The sequence below is a fragment of the Staurois parvus genome, unplaced genomic scaffold (assembly GCF_062004578.1).
Source record: "Staurois parvus isolate SC_StPar_1 unplaced genomic scaffold, SC_StPar_1.0 ptg000900l, whole genome shotgun sequence".
Classification (NCBI taxonomy): domain Eukaryota; kingdom Metazoa; phylum Chordata; class Amphibia; order Anura; family Ranidae; genus Staurois; species Staurois parvus.
In genome coordinates, this window is record NW_028318696.1 from 459540 (window position 1) to 478323 (window position 18784).

Sequence of the window (18784 nt, forward strand, 5' to 3'; positions counted from 1 at the left end):
TAAATGGCGGCCATTTTAGAATTCTCCATTTGCCTCCAGTCATTCAACAGAGGCAGACCTGGCTGTATGCAGGGAGAGAGTTAGGGACAGAGAAACATTACTTAGGGACACAGAAACGTTAGTTAGGGCCACAGAATCGTTACTTAGGGCCATAGAAACGTTACATAGGGCCAAAGAAACGTTACTTAGGGCCACAGAATCGTTAGTTAGGGCCACAGAAACGTTACTTAGGGACACAGAATTGTTACTCAGGGACAGACAGAATTGTTACTGAGGGATACAGATTTGTTACTGAGGGCCACAGAATCGTTACTTAGGGCCACAGAATTGTTACTTAGGGACAGACACAGAATTGTTAGTGAGGGACACAGATTTGTTACTGAGGGCCACAGAATCGTTACTTAGGGCCACAGAAACGTTACTTAGGGCCACAGAATTGTTACTTAGGGACAGACACAGAATTGTTATTGAGGGACACAGAATTGTTACTAAGGGCCACAGAAACGTTACTTAGGGCCACAGAAACGTTACTTAGGGCCACAGAATCGTTAGTTAGGGCCACAGAAACGTTACTTAGGGACACAGAATTGTTACTCAGGGACAGACAGAATTGTTACTGAGGGATACAGAATTGTTACTGAGGGCCACAGAATCGTTACTTAGGGCCACAGAAACGTTACTTAGGGCCACAGAATTGTTACTTAGGGACAGACAGAATTGTTACTGAGGGACACAGATTTGTTACTGAGGGCCACAGAATCGTTACTTAGGGCCACAGAATTGTTACTTAGGGACAGACACAGAATTGTTACTGAGGGACACAGATTTGTTACTGAGGGCCACAGAATCGTTACTTAGGGCCACAGAAACATTACTTAGGGCCACAGAATTGTTACTTAGGGACAGACACAGAATTGTTATTGAGGGACACAGAATTGTTACTGAGGGCCACAGAACCGTTACTTAGGGCCACAGAAACGTTACTTAGGGCCACAGAATTGTTACTTAGGGATAGACACAGAATTGTTACTGAGGGACACAGATTTGTTACTGAGGGCCACAGAATCGTTACTTAGGGCCACAGAATTGTTACTTAGGGACAGACACAGAATTGTTATTGAGGGACACAGAATTGTTACTGAGGGCCACAGAACCGTTACTTAGGGCCACAGAAACGTTACTTAGGGCCACAGAATTGTTACTTAGGGACAGACACAGAATTGTTACTGAGGGACACAGATTTGTTACTGAGGGCCACAGAAACGTTACTTAGGGCCACAGAAACGTTACTTAGGGCCACAGAATCGTTAGTTAGGGACACAGAAACGTTACTTAGGGACACAGAATTGTTACTCAGGGACAGACACAGAATTGTTACTGAGGGATACAGAATTGTTACTGAGGGCCACAGAATCGTTACTTAGGGCCACAGAAACGTTACTTAGGGCCACAGAAACGTTACTTAGGGCCACAGAATTGTTACTTAGGGACAGACACAGAATTGTTATTGAGGGACACAGAATTGTTACTGAGGGCCACAGAACCGTTACTTAGGGCCACAGAAACGTTACTTAGGGCCACAGAATTGTTACTTAGGGACAGACACAGAATTGTTACTGAGGGACACAGATTTGTTACTGAGGGCCACAGAAACGTTACTTAGGGCCACAGAAACGTTACTTAGGGCCACAGAATCGTTACTTAGGGCCACAGAAACGTTACTTAGGGCCACAGAAACGTTACTTAGGGCCACAGAATTGTTACTTAGAGACAGACACAGAATTGTTACTGAGGGATACAGAATTGTTACTGAGGGACACAGAACCGTTACTTAGGGCCACAGAAACTTTACTTAGGGCCACAGAATTGTTACTTAGGGACACAGAATTGTTACTCAGGGACAGACACAGAATTGTTACTGAGGGATACAGAATTGTTACTGAGGGCCACAAAAACGTTACTTAGGGCCACAGAAACGTTACTTAGGGCCACAGAAACGTTACTTAGGGCCACAGAATTGTTACTTAGGGACAGACACAGAATTGTTACTGAGGGCCACAGAATTGTTACTGAGGGCCACAGAACCGTTACTTAGGGCCACAGAAACGTTACTTAGGGACACAGAATTGTTACTCAGGGACAGACACAGAATTGTTACTGAGGGACACAGAATTGTTACTGAGGGCCACAGAACTGTTACTGAGGGCCACAGAACTGTTACTTAGGGCCACAGAAACGTTACTTAGGGCCACAGAAACGTTACTTAGGGCTACAGAAACGTTACTTAGGGCCACAGAATCGTTACTTAGGGCCACAGAATCGTTACTTAGGGCCACAGAAACGTTACTTAGGGACACAGAAACGTTACTTAGGGACACAGAATTGTTACTCAGGGACAGACACAGAATTGTTACTCAGGGACACAGAATTGTTACTGAGGGACACAGAATTGTTACTGAGGGACACAGAATGGTTACTCAGGGACACAGAATTGTTACTCAGGGACACAGAATTGTTACTCAGGGACAGACACAGAATTGTTACTCAGGGACAGACACAGAATTGTTACTCAGGGACAGACACAGAATTGTTACTGAGGGACACAGAATTGTTACTGAGGGCCACAGAACTGTTACTTAGGGCCACAGAAACGTTACTTAGGGCCACAGAAACGTTACTTAGGGCTACAGAAACGTTACTTAGGGCCACAGAATCGTTACTTAGGGCCACAGAATCGTTACTTAGGGCCACAGAAACGTTACTTAAGGACACAGAAACGTTACTTAGGGACACAGAATTGTTACTCAGGGACAGACACAGAATTGTTACTCAGGGACACAGAGTTGTTACTCAGGGACACAGAATTGTTACTCAGGGACACAGAATTGTTACTCAGGGACAGACACAGAATTGTTACTGAGGGACACAGAATTGTTACTGAGGGACACAGATTTGTTACTGAGGGACACAGAACCGTTACTTAGGGCCACAGAAACGTTACTTAGGGACACAGAATTGTTACTCAGGGACAGACACAGAATTGTTACTCAGGGACACAGAATTGTTACTGAGGGACACAGAATTGTTACTGAGGGACACAGAATTGTTACTCAGGGACACAGAATTGTTACTCAGGGACACAGAATTGTTACTGAGGGACACAGAATTGTTACTCAGGGACACAGAATTGTTACTCAGGGACACAGAATTGTTACTCAGGGACAGACACAGAATTGTTACTGAGGGACACAGAATTGTTACTGAGGGACACAGAATTGTTACTGAGGGCCACAGAACTGTTACTTAGGGCCACAGAAACGTTACTCAGGGACACAGAATTGCTACTCAGGGACAGACACAGAATTGTTACTCAGGGACACAGAATCGTTTAATTAGAGTATGTCAGACAACATGCAGAGGAGTGGCAGAGGAGGCAATGTTTTAGGAGCGAGCAGACGTGGCAGCAGAGGAAGGGGTCGAGGCAGCACTATTCGCAGCCAGAGGCCAGTGCTCCCGGTGTCATCCAGCGATCGTGTCTCCACCGACAACCCTGCCGTCATCGATTGGTTGGCTCGGTCGTCTTCCTCTTCCCAGGTCACCTCTGACACCTACAGCCAACGGTCGGTGGGTACGTCAGACACAACCGTTAGTTGGCATGGCCCGGGACCAAGCCCACTGAAATCACGTGTCCTCTACCTGCCCCTGTCCTTTGGTGTTCCCTCACCAAGCGAAGTATCGCATGCTGTGGGCTCAGCCCCACTGTACAGTGAGGAAGAGCAAACAGAGGGCGTCAGGAACGGGGGGAGACATCCGCCTCTTCAGCAGCCAGGCGAAGAAGTAGTGGCGAGGAGAGTGGCTCGGTAGCCGGTCTAGAGACAGGTCTGTCTCCTGACCCACACGTAGCCGAGGGGGCTAGTAGTGACGCGGAGACCCTAATTGATGATGATGAGGCTGATCGCACTTGGCAGCCTCGTCGTCATCAGGCTATTGCTTCCGCATCATCAGGAGAAGAGGGTGGCAGCTTGGCAGCGAGCAAAACAGTCGGTGGGTTGCCCAGGAGGCAGCAGGGTCGCAGCAGTGTCAGTGGAGGCAAACGGCCACGGAGTACAGCACCAGCTCCACTGCAGCCTACCACCACGGCCAGTAGTGGTGCCGGTGTGCACGGAGGAAGCAGCAGTCAGCCAGTGAGGAGTATCGGGGGCAAAGTTTCCTACTCGGCGGTGTGGCAATTTTTTGTCAAGCCGCCCGAGGAAGTAAACGTAGCCGTATGTCGACTATGTGGCCAGAAAGTCAAGCGTGGCCAGGGGGCCCATGTTGGGACTACAGCGTTGCGGCAGCATATGCACCGTCGCCATTTGGTGGCCTGGGAAAACCGTGATAAAGATACGGCGGTTCTGCCCGCCCCAGCCCCCGCTCCATCACCGGCTCCGTTACTTGCTCCGTCACCCGACGTCAATCGCCCTCTATCAGCCAGTCAAGGCTCCAACACCTCTGCTGAGGGGAGTTGTCGCTCGTTGCCATCTTCCGCTCGTTCAGATGCTCCTTCTCCTGCTACTCCTCTTCACGGATTCCGTCAGCAGTCTTTCTTGGAATCCGTTTCCAAGAGACAACAGTTTGCGAGCACGCACCCGACGGTGCAAAAGCTGAACGTCCTCCTGTCCAAGTTGCTGGTGCTGCAGTCCCTCCCTTTCCAAGTGGTGGACTTAGCACCTTTCCGAGAAATGATGGCTTGTGCCGCGCCGCGGTGGAGAGTGCCAAGCCGTCATTTCTTCGCCAAAAAGGCAGTGCCAGCCCTGCATTCACATGTAGAAGAGATGGTGGGCCAGTCTTTGAGCATGTCGGTCTCTGCCAAAGTGCACGGCAGCGCCGACGTGTGGAGCTGTAACTACGGTCAGGGACAGTACATGTCATTTACGGCCCACTGGGTGAACGTGGTGCCGTCACAGCCGCACCAGCAACTTGGACAGGTCACGCCGCTTTTGCCTCCACGTTTGCACGTCCTTGGTCCACAAAAGATGTCCGCCTCTACCACCTCTTCTTCCTTCGTGTCCTCAGCCGCCACCCCCGTGCCAAGTCCCATTACCCGACCGGCATATCACATGTGCAGGGCGCAACGGTGTCACGCTGTGCTGCACCTGGTATGCCTTGGCGAACGTAGTCACACAGGGGAGGAACTTCTCAGTGTAATGAACAGAGAAATCGACAGATGGCTGTCTCCGCGCAAACTCAAAATCGGAACCATGTTGACCGACAACGGAAAGAACATGGTGTCTGCTCTGCGTCAAGGAAGGTTGTGCCATGCGCCATGCATGGCTCACGTGTTCAATCTGGTTGTCAAGCGGTTCCTAAAATCCACCATCCCACTGCAAGACATCCTTAAAATGTCACGTAAACTTTGCATGCATTTCAGCCATTCCTACACCGCAAAGCACACCCTCCTTGAGCTGCAGCGGCAGAACGGAATTCCACAGCATCGCCTGATCTGCGACGTTGCAACAAGGTGGAATTCAACCCTACACATGTTAGACCGCCTTTACGAACAGCGAAAGGCCATCACCGATTTCCTGATGTTACAAGCGGATAAAGGTACTCCCCTGTGTAACTTCGATGTCAGCCATTGGCAGCTCATGCGTGACACCTGCCGCTTGCTCAGGCCCTTTGAGGAGGCCACGCTATTCGTGAGTCGGCAGGACTATGGGATGAATGACGTCATTCCTCTGTTGCACGTCCTGGAACAAATGCTGTTAACAATGGCTGGTCAGGGTGCGGTAGACGTGGCGCACAGATCTCAATGCCACATGACCCCTGTGGGGGCAGGACAGGAAGAAGAGGAGGAGGTAGAGGAGAACATTTGTGCTCAGGAATTATTGAGTGAAATGGGTGGTTTTTCCACTCAGCGGACAGGAGTGGAGGAGCAGGAGCATCTGGTAGAGGAGGAGACAGAGGACCCAGACGCACCATGGCAGTATGCTGTGGAGATGGAGGCAGGGAGTCCCTCGCATTCCTTGGCACAAATGGCCCATAGCATGCTCGGTTGCTTGCGTAGCGACAGCCGAATAATAACCATCAGACAGAGGGATGACTTTTGGCTGTCCACCTTGTTGGACCCTCGCTACCGTTCAAAAATGGTGGCCTTTTTCACACCTGCTGAGAGGGAGGCCAAAATAACGTACTATAAAAACCACCTATGTAGTCAGTTGGTCTCTGCCTTTGTGCGCCAACGTCCATCCTCAGACACTGTGGGCCCTGTGCGCTCGCGTTCCGCTGCCATGGCAGCAGGGGAGGGGTGGGGTGGTAGGAGCAGTGGTAGCTCCACCAGCAGCGGCTGCCTCAGTCTGCAGTCGATGATGAGTAGCTTTCTTCACCAGCGCAGTGAGGAAACTACTAACCAGCCGCAGCAGCAGCAGCAGCAGCATCAGGTGGACCTGGAGCAGGAGCTCAAACAACAGGCTTGGGCCTACTTGGACAGCACCCTGCCAACCGAGGTAGACAATCCCCTTGACTACTGGGCAACGAAACTTGACCTTTGGCCCCAACTAGCTGAATTTGCCCTTGAAAGGCTGTCATGCCCGGCCAGTAGCGTGGCATCGGAGCGCGTGTTTAGTGCGGCAGGAGGTATTGTAACTCCGCGGAGGACACGACTGTCCACCCAAAGTGTGGAGAGACTCACGTTTGTGAAAATGAATCAGGCGTGGATTAGTCTGGATTTCAAACCACCAGTTCCTGACACAACTGACTAAATCTGCCATGAATCATGCCCCTGCCATGTGCCACTTTCAGGTCTCCTCACACTGCTGGTGTGTTGAATTTTTTGACATAGGGTGCTGGCAGATTACGGGCCTCCCATAGCTGCTGCCAGGCCCCTAATCTGCCATGGGCCCCTATACCGCCTCCTCATGCTGCTGCCAGGTCCAGAGTCTCTCATGGGTCCCTGTACGGCCTCCCATTGCTGCTGTCTCCATCGCCACACTCTGCCATGTGCCACTTTCAGGTCTCCTCACACTGCTGGTGTGTTGAATTTTTTGACATAGGGTGCTGGCAGATTACGGGCCTCCTATAGCTGCTGCCAGGCCCCTAATCTGCCATGGGCCCCTATACCGCCTCCTCATGCTGCTGCCAGGTCCAGAGTCTCTCATGGGTCCCTGTACGGCCTCCCATTGCTGCTGTCTCCATCGCCACACTCTGCCATGTGCCACTTTCAGGTCTCCTCACACTGCTGGTGTGTTCCATTTTTTGTCATAGGGTGCTGGCAGATTACGGGCCTCCTATAGCTGCTGCCAGGCCCCTAATCTGCCATGGGCCCCTATACCGTCTCCTCATGCTGCTGCCAAGTCCAGAGTCTGTCATGGGTCCCTGTACGGCCTCCCATTGCTGCTGTCTCCATCGCCACACTCTGCCATGTGCCACTTTCAGGTCTCCTCACACACTGCTGGTGTGTTCAATTTTTTGACATAGGGTGCTGGCAGATTACGGGCCTCCCATAGCTGCTGCCAGGCCCCTAATCTGCCATGGGCCCCTGTACCGCCTCCTCATGCTGCTGCCAGGTCCACAGTGTCTCATGCCATGTGCCACTTTCAGGTCTCCTCACACTGCTGGTGTGTTGAATTTTTTGACATAGGATGCTGGCAGATTATGGGCCTCCCATAGCTGCTGCCAGGCCTCTAATCTGCCATGGGCCCCTATACTGCCTCCTCATGCTGCTGTCAGGTCCAGAGTCTCTCATGGGTCCCTGTACGGCCTCCCATTGCTGCTGTCTCCATCGCCACACTCTGCCATGTGCCACTTTCAGGTCTCCTCACACTGCTGGTGTGTTCCATTTTTTGTCATAGGGTGCTGGCAGATTACGGGCCTCCTATAGCTTCTGCCAGGCCCCTAATCTGCCATGGGCCCCTGTACCGCCTCCTCATGCTGCTGCCAGGTCCACAGTGTCTCATGCCATGTGCCACTTTCAGGTCTCCTCACACTGCTGGTGTGTTGAATTTTTTGACATAGGGTGCTGGCAGATTACGGGCCTCCCATAGCTGCTGCCAGGCCCCTAATCTGCCATGGGCCCCTATACCGCCTCCTCATGCTGCTGCCAGGTCCAGAGTCTCTCATGGGTCCCTGTACGGCCTCCCATTGCTGCTGTCTCCATCGCCACACTCTGCCATGTGCCACTTTCAGGTCTCCTCACACTGCTGGTGTGTTCCATTTTTTGTCATAGGGTGCTGGCAGATTACGGGCCTCCTATAGCTGCTGCCAGGCCCCTAATCTGCCATGGGCACCTATACCGTCTCCTCATGCTGCTGCCAGGTCCAGAGTCTGTCATGGGTCCCTGTACGGCCTCCCATTGCTGCTGTCTCCATCGCCACACTCTGCCATGTGCCACTTTCAGGTCTCCTCACACACTGCTGGTGTGTTGAATTTTTTGACATAGGGTGCTGGCAGATTACGGGCCTCCCATAGCTGCTGCCAGGCCCCTAATCTGCCATGGGCCCCTATACCGCCTCCTCATGCTGCTGCCAGGTCCACAGTGTCTCATGCCATGTGCCACTTTCAGGTCTCCTCACACTGCTGGTGTGTTGAATTTTTTGACATAGGGTGCTGGCAGATTACGGGCCTCCCATAGCTGCTGCCAGGCCCCTAATCTGCCATGGGCCCCTATACCGCCTCCTCATGCTGCTGCCAGGTCCAGAGTCTCTCATGGGTCCCTGTACGGCCTCCCATTGCTGCTGTCTCCATCGCCACACTCTGCCATGTGCCACTTTCAGGTCTCCTCACACACTGCTGGTGTGTTCCATTTTTTGACATAGTGTGCTGGCAGATTACGGGCCTCCCATAGCTGCTGCCAGGCCTCTAATCTGCCATGGGCCCCTATACCGCCTCCTCATGCTGCTGCCAGGTCCAGAGTCTCTCATAGGTCCCTGTACGGCCTCCCATTGCTGCTGTCTCCATCGCCACACTCTGCCATGTGCCACTTTCAGGTCTCCTCACACTGCTGGTGTGTTCCATTTTTTGTCATAGGGTGCTGGCAGATTACGGGCCTCCTATAGCTGCTGCCAGGCCCCTAATCTGCCATGGGCCCCTATACCGCCTCCTCATGCTGCTGCCAGGTCCAGAGTCTGTCATGGGTCCCTGTACGGCCTCCCATTGCTGCTGTCTCCATCGCCACACTCTGCCATGTGCCACTTTCAGGTCTCCTCACACTGCTGGTGTGTTCCATTTTTTGTCATAGGGTGCTGGCAGATTACGGGCCTCCTATAGCTGCTGCCAGGCCCCTAATCTGCCATGGGCCCCTGTACCGCCTCCTCATGCTGCTGCCAGGTCCACAGTGTCTCATGCCATGTGCCACTTTCAGGTCTCCTCACACTGCTGGTGTGTTGAATTTTTTGACATAGGGTGCTGGCAGATTACGGGCCTCCCATAGCTGCTGCCAGGCCCCTAATCTGCCATGGGCCCCTATACCGCCTCCTCATGCTGCTGCCAAGTCCAGAGTCTGTCATGGGTCCCTGTACGGCCTCCCATTGCTGCTGTCTCCATCGCCACACTCTGCCATGTGCCACTTTCAGGTCTCCTCACACTGCTGGTGTGTTCCATTTTTTGTCATAGGGTGCTGGCAGATTACGGGCCTCCTATAGCTGCTGCCAGGCCCCTAATCTGCCATGGGCCCCTGTACCGCCTCCTCATGCTGCTGCCAGGTCCACAGTGTCTCATGCCATGTGCCACTTTCAGGTCTCCTCACACTGCTGGTGTGTTCAATTTTTTGACATAGGGTGCTGGCAGATTACGGGCCTCCCATAGCTGCTGCCAGGCCCCTAATCTGCCATGGGCCCCTATACCGCCTCCTCATGCTGCTGCCAAGTCCAGAGTCTGTCATGGGTCCCTGTACGGCCTCCCATTGCTGCTGTCTCCATCGCCACACTCTGCCATGTGCCACTTTCAGGTCTCCTCACACACTGCTGGTGTGTTCCATTTTTTGTCATAGGGTGCTGGCAGATTACGGGCCTCCTATAGCTGCTGCCAGGCCCCTAATCTGCCATGGGCCCCTGTACCGCCTCCTCATGCTGCTGCCAGGTCCACAGTGTCTCATGCCATGTGCCACTTTCAGGTCTCCTCACACTGCTGGTGTGTTGAATTTTTTGACATAGGGTGCTGGCAGATTACGGGCCTCCTATAGCTGCTGTCAGGCCCCTAATCTGCCATGGGCCCCTATACCGCCTCCTCATGCTGCTGCCAGGTCCAGAGTCTCTCATGGGTCCCTGTACGGCCTCCCATTGCTGCTGTCTCCATCGCCACACTCTGCCATGTGACACTTTCAGGTCTCCTCACACACTGCTGGTGTGTTCAATTTTTTGACATAGGGTGCTGGCAGATTACGGGCCTCCCATTGCTGCTGCCAGGCCCGTAATCTGCCATGGGCCCCCGTACCGACTCCTCATGCTGTGACGTTGCAACAAGGTGGAATTCAACCCTGCATATGTTAGACCGCCTTTACGAACAGCGAAAGGCCATCACAGATTTCCTGATGTTAAAAGCGGATAAAGGTACTCCCTGTGTAACTTAGATGTCAGCCATTGGCAGCTCATGCGTGACACCTGCGCTTGCTCAGGCCCTTTGAGGAGGCCACGCTATTCGTGAGTCGGCAGGACTATGGGATGAACGACGTCATTCCTCTGTTGCACGTCCTGGAACAAATGCTGTTAACAATGGCTGGTCAGGGTGCGGTAGACGTGGCGCACAGATCTCAACGCCACATGACCCCTGTGGGGGCAGGACAGGAAGAAGAGGAGGAGGTAGAGGAGGACATTGGTGCTCAGGAATTATTGAGTGAAATGGGTGGTTTTTCCACTCAGCGGACAGGAGTGGAGGAGCAGGAGCAGCTGGTAGAGGAGGAGGAAGAGGAGACAGAGGACCCAGACGCACCGTGGCAGTATGCTGTGGAGATAGAGGCAGGGAGTCCCTCGCATTCCTTGGCACAAATGGCCCATAGCATGCTCGCTTGCTTGCGTACCGACAGCCGAATAATAACCATCAGACAGAGGGATGACTTTTGGCTGTCCACCTTGTTGGACCCTCGCTACCGTTCAAAAATGGTGGCCTTTTTCACACCTGCTGAGAGGGAGGCCAAAATAACGTACTATAAAAACCACCTATGTAGTCAGCTGGTCTCTGCCTGTCTGCGCCAACGTCCATCCTCAGACACTGTGGGCCCTGTGCGCTCGCGTTCCGCTGCCATGGCAGCAGGGGAGGGGTGGGGTGGTAGGAGCAGTGGCAGCTCCACCAGCAGCGGCTGCCTCAGTCTGCAGTCGATGATGAGTAGCTTTCTTCACCAGCGCAGTGAGGAAACTACTAACCAGCCGCAGCAGCAGCAGCATCAGGTGGACCTGGAGCAGGACCTCAAACAACAGGCTTAGGCCTACTTGGACAGCACCCTGCCAACCGAGGTAGACAATCCCCTTGACTACTGGGCAACGAAACTTGACCTTTGGCCCCAACTAGCTGAATTTGCCCTTGAAAGGCTGTCATGCCCGGCCAGTAGCGTGGCATCGGAGCGCGTGTTTAGTGCGGCAGGAGGTATTGCAACTCCGCGGAGGACACGACTGTCCACCCAAAGTGTGGAGAGACTCACGTTTGTGAAAATGAATCAGGCGTGGATTAGTCTGGATTTCAAACCACCAGTTCCTGACACAACTGACTAAATCCGCCATGAATCATGCCCCAAACATGTGCCACTTTCAGGTCTCCTCACACTGCTGGTGTGTTCCATTTTTTGTCATAGGGTGCTGGCAGATTACGGGCCTCCCATAGCTGCTGCCAGGCCCCTAATCTGCCATGGGCCCCTATACCGCCTCCTCATGCTGCTGCCAAGTCCAGAGTCTGTCATGGGTCCCTGTACGGCCTCCCATTGCTGCTGCCAGGTCCAGAGTGTGTCATGGGTCCCTGTACGGCCTCCCATTGCTGCTGTCTCCATCGCCACACTCTGCCATGTGCCACTTCCAGGTCTCCTCACACTGCTGGTGGTTTCCATTTTTGTCATAGGGTGCTGTATGGCCTCCCATTGCTGCTGCCTCCACCGCCACACTGTAGCTCCACACTCTGGTTTTGGCCCCGTGACTGCCCAAATGAGTGAAGTGTGCGGTGATTCTAAGATCGACGGCACTCATCTGCATGTCATACTGACTGACAGTATTATTTCTCTTCCCCAGCAGACTCCAAGGGCATTTAAATTAAAGGTACAGTGTTCTGCACTAATATAAAGGCTCTCTGAAGCCTAGAAACACCCTTTTATAAGTTAAATTCGCAGCGAATATATTCGACTCGAATCAAAATTTTTCCACGAATTCGCCGAATCAGTCGAATCGAATTTTTGAATACTTCGCTCATCTCTAGTCCAGTCCTTGTGAATATCCCCCAAATTCTTGAATAGCCTTTGTTTCACTATCCTCTCAAGGCTGTGGTTATCCCTGTTGCACCTTTTTCTACCATACTTTTTCCTTCAACTCAACTTTCCATTAATACGCTTGGATACAGCATTCTGTGAACAACCACTTTCTTTAGCAATGACCTTTTGTGACTTACTCTCCTTGTGGAGGGTGTCAATGACTGTCTTCTGGACAACTGTCAAGTCAGCAGTCTTGCCCATGATTGTGTAACCTACTGAACCAGACTGAGAGACCATTTAAAGACTCAAAAAACCTTTACAGGTGTTTTGCGTTAATTATCTGATTAGAGTGTGACACCATGGGGGTTTATTTACTAAAGCTGATTCACTCAGAATCTGGTGCACCTGTGCATGGTAGCCAATCAGCTTCTATTCTCAGCTTGTTCAATTAAGCTTTAGCAATAAAACTGGTAAACTGATTGGTTTCTATGCAGAAGTGCACGAGATTCTGAGTGAACCAGTTTTAGTAAATAAACCCCCATGAGTCTAAAATATTGAACTTTTTCACAATATTCTAATTTTCTGAGATACTGAATTTTGGGTTTTTACTAGCTGTAAGCCATAATCATCAAAATTAAAAGAAAGAAATGCTTGAAATATATCACTCTGAGTGCAATGAATCTACATAATATAGAAGTTTCACTTTTTGAATTGAAATAACTTTTTGATGATATTCAAATTTATTGAGATGCACCTGTGTGTGTGTGTGTGTGTGTGTGTATATATATATATATATATATATATATATGTATGTATATATATAAAAACACTTCAACGATTGAAAAATCCTATTTGGCAGAAAATAAATGTTGCTTTAAAAGAGAAGTAGTTATTGTTTTTCCCTATTTATACTTACCTATGTGGATGCAGCATCCACCAGTTGTAAGGGTGAGAGCACAGTGATCACATGGCCGCTGATTGCTGAGTTCTCACAGCCTCTCTCAGCAGAGAGCAGTGACTGGCAGTCAACGCTGTGTGCTCTACCCCCCCCACCCAACCCCCACCCCAGTCTGAGTCTTTCGCTGGGTTAAATGACAGCCAGGACCATTCAACCAATTTCTTCTTAGCTCAAGGTGTCATAGACCACCTCCAGTGCATTGCCATCACAGGCCTGATCTACAGTTATAACTGCATTGCAATGGACCTACAGCTCATCACTATATGAGTGCTGTACAGTGCAGCAGAAAGGACCACCACCACTGAATGAGAAGTGGAAAGACCATTGACATGACTGAATCAGCAAGGAGACCCTTGAAAAAAAAGTATGTTTTTTTTATTATTTATTTTAAATATGGAAGGACACTGATGGTAGTTTAAAAAAATAGACTTCAGCTATTAATTGGCTGGCTACAGGTGGTGTCACTTAGATCCTTATAACTCTCATGGACTCCTCTTAGTAGTTTCTGGCTCCATTCCTGTCTTAATTAGTGTACCCACCTATTTGTATGCTCCCACTCCTCCCCCTACATTGTCCATGATAAAAATAAATTTAAAAATCCAGAAGAAAGCATGGGAACTCCTTATATTGACCACAACAGGCATGCATAAAGTGTCAGATTTATAAGGGGGCAAGAGGGAAAACCACCCTTGGTCCCCCCTGACAGGAGAGACCCCTTCTATACAAAAATTATATAAAACAATAAAAAAAATTATATAAAACAAAAAAGTAAATAATAATAAATGAATGTAAAATGTAGCATTAAAAAATGACTTTTTATTAAATGTATATTAATATTTTGCTGGCCATCATCTGTAAAGTTTTTACTCTGGGCTGGTATATCGTATTGTTTTTAAAAACTAATTTTGGCAGCTCAAGTGAACCACAAATAAAGCCCTATGACTGTGTGTGTGTGCATGTGTGACCTCAGAATGACACTGTATCATGCATTTAAAAGTCTGTGACTGTCATTGAGAATGTAAACCAACTCTGTGTATAAAAGGACCCCTGAATCTGAAGAGCCCTGGACCCACCAAGGTCTAAATCTATCCCTTCATGCAGACCCAGGAAGGCAGAGATCTAACCCTTAGAGTCCCTGAGATCTAAAAGAAATTGTTAAATGATTTCCTGCAATCCACCTATACCATAAACCATGTGTTTTAGGTGGACTGACCTTTTACCACAAACAGTATGCCTCTACAAATCCCTCAGCTTTATACAACCTCTTGCACGGCAGACATTCTTTGTGGAACATCTCCAGGGTCTATTAAATACTTTACCTGCAAACTTAATATGAAACTTGTTTTCAGGTTTGAGAATCTGGACAAAGAGTGGACAGTTGGGAGCAAAGTCTTTTACTGCCCAGGCTCGGAGGATGGTCTGGTGATCCTAAGTAAAAAAAGACATTTCATTTCAAATGTGGTCCATGTTTTAATAATATCTTCAACGCTCAATTTTGTTAAAAGGCAACTACAGTAGACCCTCACAAAAACTCATAAATTTGACCACAGACTTTATTATCCAAAAGAACAATTTCCTACTTTGCCAGACCTTGGTTTCTTGAGATGGTTGTCTTGCATGCATCAAGTATTAAAGAGAAAGGAAAACCTTAGCTACAGGGCTTTAGCTTGGCACCAGATGCTACCAATATAGTACAGATAAAAGTGCAATACACTGTAAAATACTGGTATACACTACAGAACAAAGCCACAATCCTGGGGGGAAGTATTGAAGGAATTACAGATAGCAAGACATAAATACTGCCAAGTAGAGATATCAGCCTTTTTGTGGACATATCTTTTAAGGTAGAGTTTGGTGGAATAGGGGGGGGCTATACAGATTGTTCTTTGGCACTCGTCTGTTTGCAGAAGTGCCCTTCATAAACTGTACAATTATTAGTTCAATCGGCTGGTGTATCCAGACACTTTTTATGTTTATCATCCATTGATAGAATGAACAATATCATATTACTTATTTATTTATAAACATCCATGTACCCCAAAATTTATAAAGTAAAATAAATAACTACTCTCCCTCCCGAGCCTTGTTAGACGTACCGCTGCGATGCGGTCAGTTTCAAAGCGGTTGCTGAGAATAAAACAGGCTTCCGCGTCATCAATTCTACAGAAAAACAACAGGAGGAGAGGAACAACAGGTAGACAAAAAGAAAGAGAAGGAGACAAAAAGGAAAGAAAGGGAAGAAGAAAGAATGGAATTAGTGGAAAAGTGAAGGATACAGAGGAGAAGAAGATAACGAAAAAGGTAGAGAAAGTGACAGAAAAAAGTGAGAAAGAAGAGAGGATGGTAAAGTATGTGAGATAAGTAAATGAAGAGGAAGAGAGGAATGGAGAGGAGCCAGAAAAAATCAGAGGGTTGGTATAGGCAAGATAAGATTGTAGATAGGGAGAAAGGAGGGTGGGGGAGGTAAGAGAAGTGAAAAAAGAGAGGTGAGGAAAGAAAGAAAAGAAATCAGGGTGGAGGATGTGAGAAACACAAATGAGAGAGGTGGGTGGATTAGGTAAGAGAAGTGAAAAAAGGAGAAAGGAGCATATAGAAAATGAGGAAATTAAAGAAGGAGAGAGGTGGGTGGATGACATAAAATACAAGGAGAGAGGTGGGAGGAGGAGGTAAGAGAAATAAAGAAAAAAGAGGAGGGTGAAGGAGGTAAGAGGAGTTAAGAACGAGAGAGGAGGGTTGAGGAGGTAATAAAAGCGAAGGAAGAGAAAGAAGAGTGGAGGAAGTAGTAGAAGTAAAGAAGAGAGGTAAGCAGATAAGATAAGACAAGTGAACAAGGAAATAGAAAGGTAGAGAAGGTAGAAGAAGAGAAGAAGAAGAGAGAAGGTTGGAAGAGATGAGAGAAGTGTGAAAGCAGAGAGGGTGAGGGAGGTAAGAGAAGTAAAGAAGGAGAGAGGAGAGTGGAGGAATTAAGATAAGTGAGAAGGAGAGAGGAAGTAAAATAATTAAAAAAGGAGGAAGAGGAGTGGAAGTAAGAGAAGTGAGGAGGGAGACAGATAGTTGGAGGAGGTAAGAGAAGAGAAAAAGGAGTAAGATGGGTTGACATGAAGAATAAGAGAGGAGGATGTAGGTAGATAAGAAAATTAGGTGGAGGTCGTAAGAGAGGTGAAGGAGAAGAAAGAGGTAGGTGAAGGAGGTGAGAGAAGTAAAGAAGGAGAGAGGAGGATAGAGGAAGTTAGAGAATTAAAGGAGGGAGGAGGGTGGAGGAAGTAAGAGAAGTGAAGAGGGAGAGTGGTGAGTGGAGGAGGTAAGAGAAGTGAAGAAGGTGGAGAAGGTAAGAGGAAGGAGTAAGAAGGGTTGAAATGAAAAAGAAGAGAGGAGCATCGAGGTAGATGAGAAAATTAAAAAAAGAGAGAGTTGGGTAAAGGAGGTAAGAAAAGTGAAGTAGGAGGGAGAGATAGGTGGAGGAGATGAGAATAGTAAAGAAGGAAAGAGGAGGGTGGAGGAAGTAAGAAAAGTGAAGGAGGAGGGAGGAGGGTGAAGGAAGTAAGAGAAGTGAAGGAGAAAGCAGGGTGAAGAGGGTAAGAAGTGAAGAAGGAGTAAGAAGGGTTGGGAATGTTGGGAATGCAAGAGATGTGAAAAAGGAGAGGAGGGTGGAGGAGGTATGCAAAATGAAGAAAGAGAGGAAGGTGGAAGAGGTGGAGAATTTAGTTGGAAGAAAGTGGAGTGCAGAAGATAAGAGATATAAAGAGTAAAAACGGTAAATTGAGGGTAAGGTAGAGAGGAGGGTGAAGAGTTCAAATTTGGAGAAGATGAGAGAAGAGTAAGGAAGGTGAAAACAGACAGTTAAGAAAGTGAAAAAAGGTGACGTTGGAGATAGAGAGAAAAGTGAAAAGAGATAAGAAAGGTTGAGGGAATTGAGGAAAGTGAAGAAGCAGAGGAGAGAGGGGAAAAGAAGTGAGATAAGCAGAGATGAAGATAGGAGTAGAAAAGATGAATAGGTGAAGATAAAAAGAGGTGGGTGGAAGAGGGCAGGAAAGTGAGGAGAAATAGAGCAGAGTATATACAATTAGGTGAGTTGAAATGAAGAAAGATTTAAAAAAGGAAAAAAGAAAGGACAAGAAAAGGAGTTAGAAGACAATAAAAAGAAACCGTTAGTAAGGTAGGTAGGTAGGAGAAGCAGCTTCCAGTAAATAAAAGGCAGGGTTTTACAAATGTGAGCTGCAATGAAAAAAGCTGAAACTTTTTTTGTGTTATTGGGAGCCCTTTAGAAAATATCGGGCGGTGTTTGTTATGTGCTGTAGAGTTCTTATATCAAACAGTTGAAGTATTAACATCAAAATAACTGGGAACAAAAACTGCTTATAGATTTTTAAACTTCAAGCTCAACTACAGGCAAAAATGAAATTTAAAAAGTGCATTTTGCAGCAATTACCTTACTCTTTAGTCTTGATTTCAAACACCTCTTCCTGAGCCATCCTGCAATGTAATTGATCAAAGCCACAGTTTCCTCCATGAGCCAAGCTAATTTCCTGCCCTGGGGATCAGACATTTTTCCCTATTTCATATAATTTTGTGCACTGGACCAATTACCACCCCCCATGTGTTCTTCTGCCTCTGGAGTCTATGAGAGAAGACCCAACCACTGGAAGTGTCATCTCCACCAATAGGAGGTGTCCACATTCTGCATGCAGTCATGTGGACAACCGAAGAAGGACCCCGGGAAGCTAACAGAAGGATCATGTGACGGTGGTTTCTAGTAAGCGGGCATTTTGATAGGTTGTTTTTTCATACCAGATAATAGAAGAGGATAATTTTCTAGAGTTGGGCTATTAAGCTAAAATTTGTTTAGTTAAAACTCAAATCGAGATTTTTTTTTTGCTGTGTCCCATGGGATAGATTTCCTTTTTCTTTCAGCACTGGAGACACCACAGGAAGTAATCTCTCCAAACTAAGAGCAACAGCGGTCACTGGAACAAGGGTCCCCACAGCATGATTTCCCACCATTCCTGTTCCAATGACAACAGTATTTCCCATTCCTAGCGGCCACCAGGAAAAACAGAGGGGTGAATCTCCCCAACGGGGACACAGATAGCCTTACAAACCCTTCTCCACTGTATCCAAAACTAAAGAAAAAAAGTTTGGCTTTTATATACATTCATGTCCATACTTGTTCCTTTTCCTATGTCATTCTATATTTTGTCTCACATTACCCTTCTCAACCATGAGTAATGTAAAAGAACATTAGTTAGTGACTCCAGCGAGAGACAGAGAGATGACGATCAAATAAAACTACCTTCAAACACTGAACAGTGACATTTGCTGAACTATCATTTCCCCTGCACAGGATGTAGTACGTGACTTAAATCCAAGGTTGGGGATCAAAACACACTATTTCAAAGTACCTCTCTTCAACTAATGAGTTAGTGCCAAGGTGTCATTTTTGCAAATTGGCCTTTAAAACTGATGTT

At 48.2% G+C, this 18784-nt stretch overlaps 1 protein-coding gene across 1 annotated transcript in view; it reads right to left on the minus strand.

The window, feature by feature from the left end:
- The window catches only part of LOC149442223 (potassium channel subfamily T member 2-like), a 419624-nt gene that overhangs the window by 124034 nt on the left and 276806 nt on the right, over positions 1-18784 (minus strand). Inside the window, exons 13-14 of the mRNA XM_089656330.1 lie at positions 15416-15479; positions 14639-14747 (exon numbers count right to left, since the gene is read on the minus strand). Coding sequence (XP_089512456.1) covers positions 14639-14747; positions 15416-15479 — 173 coding nt within the window. The remainder of the gene's footprint in view (positions 1-14638; positions 14748-15415; positions 15480-18784) is intronic.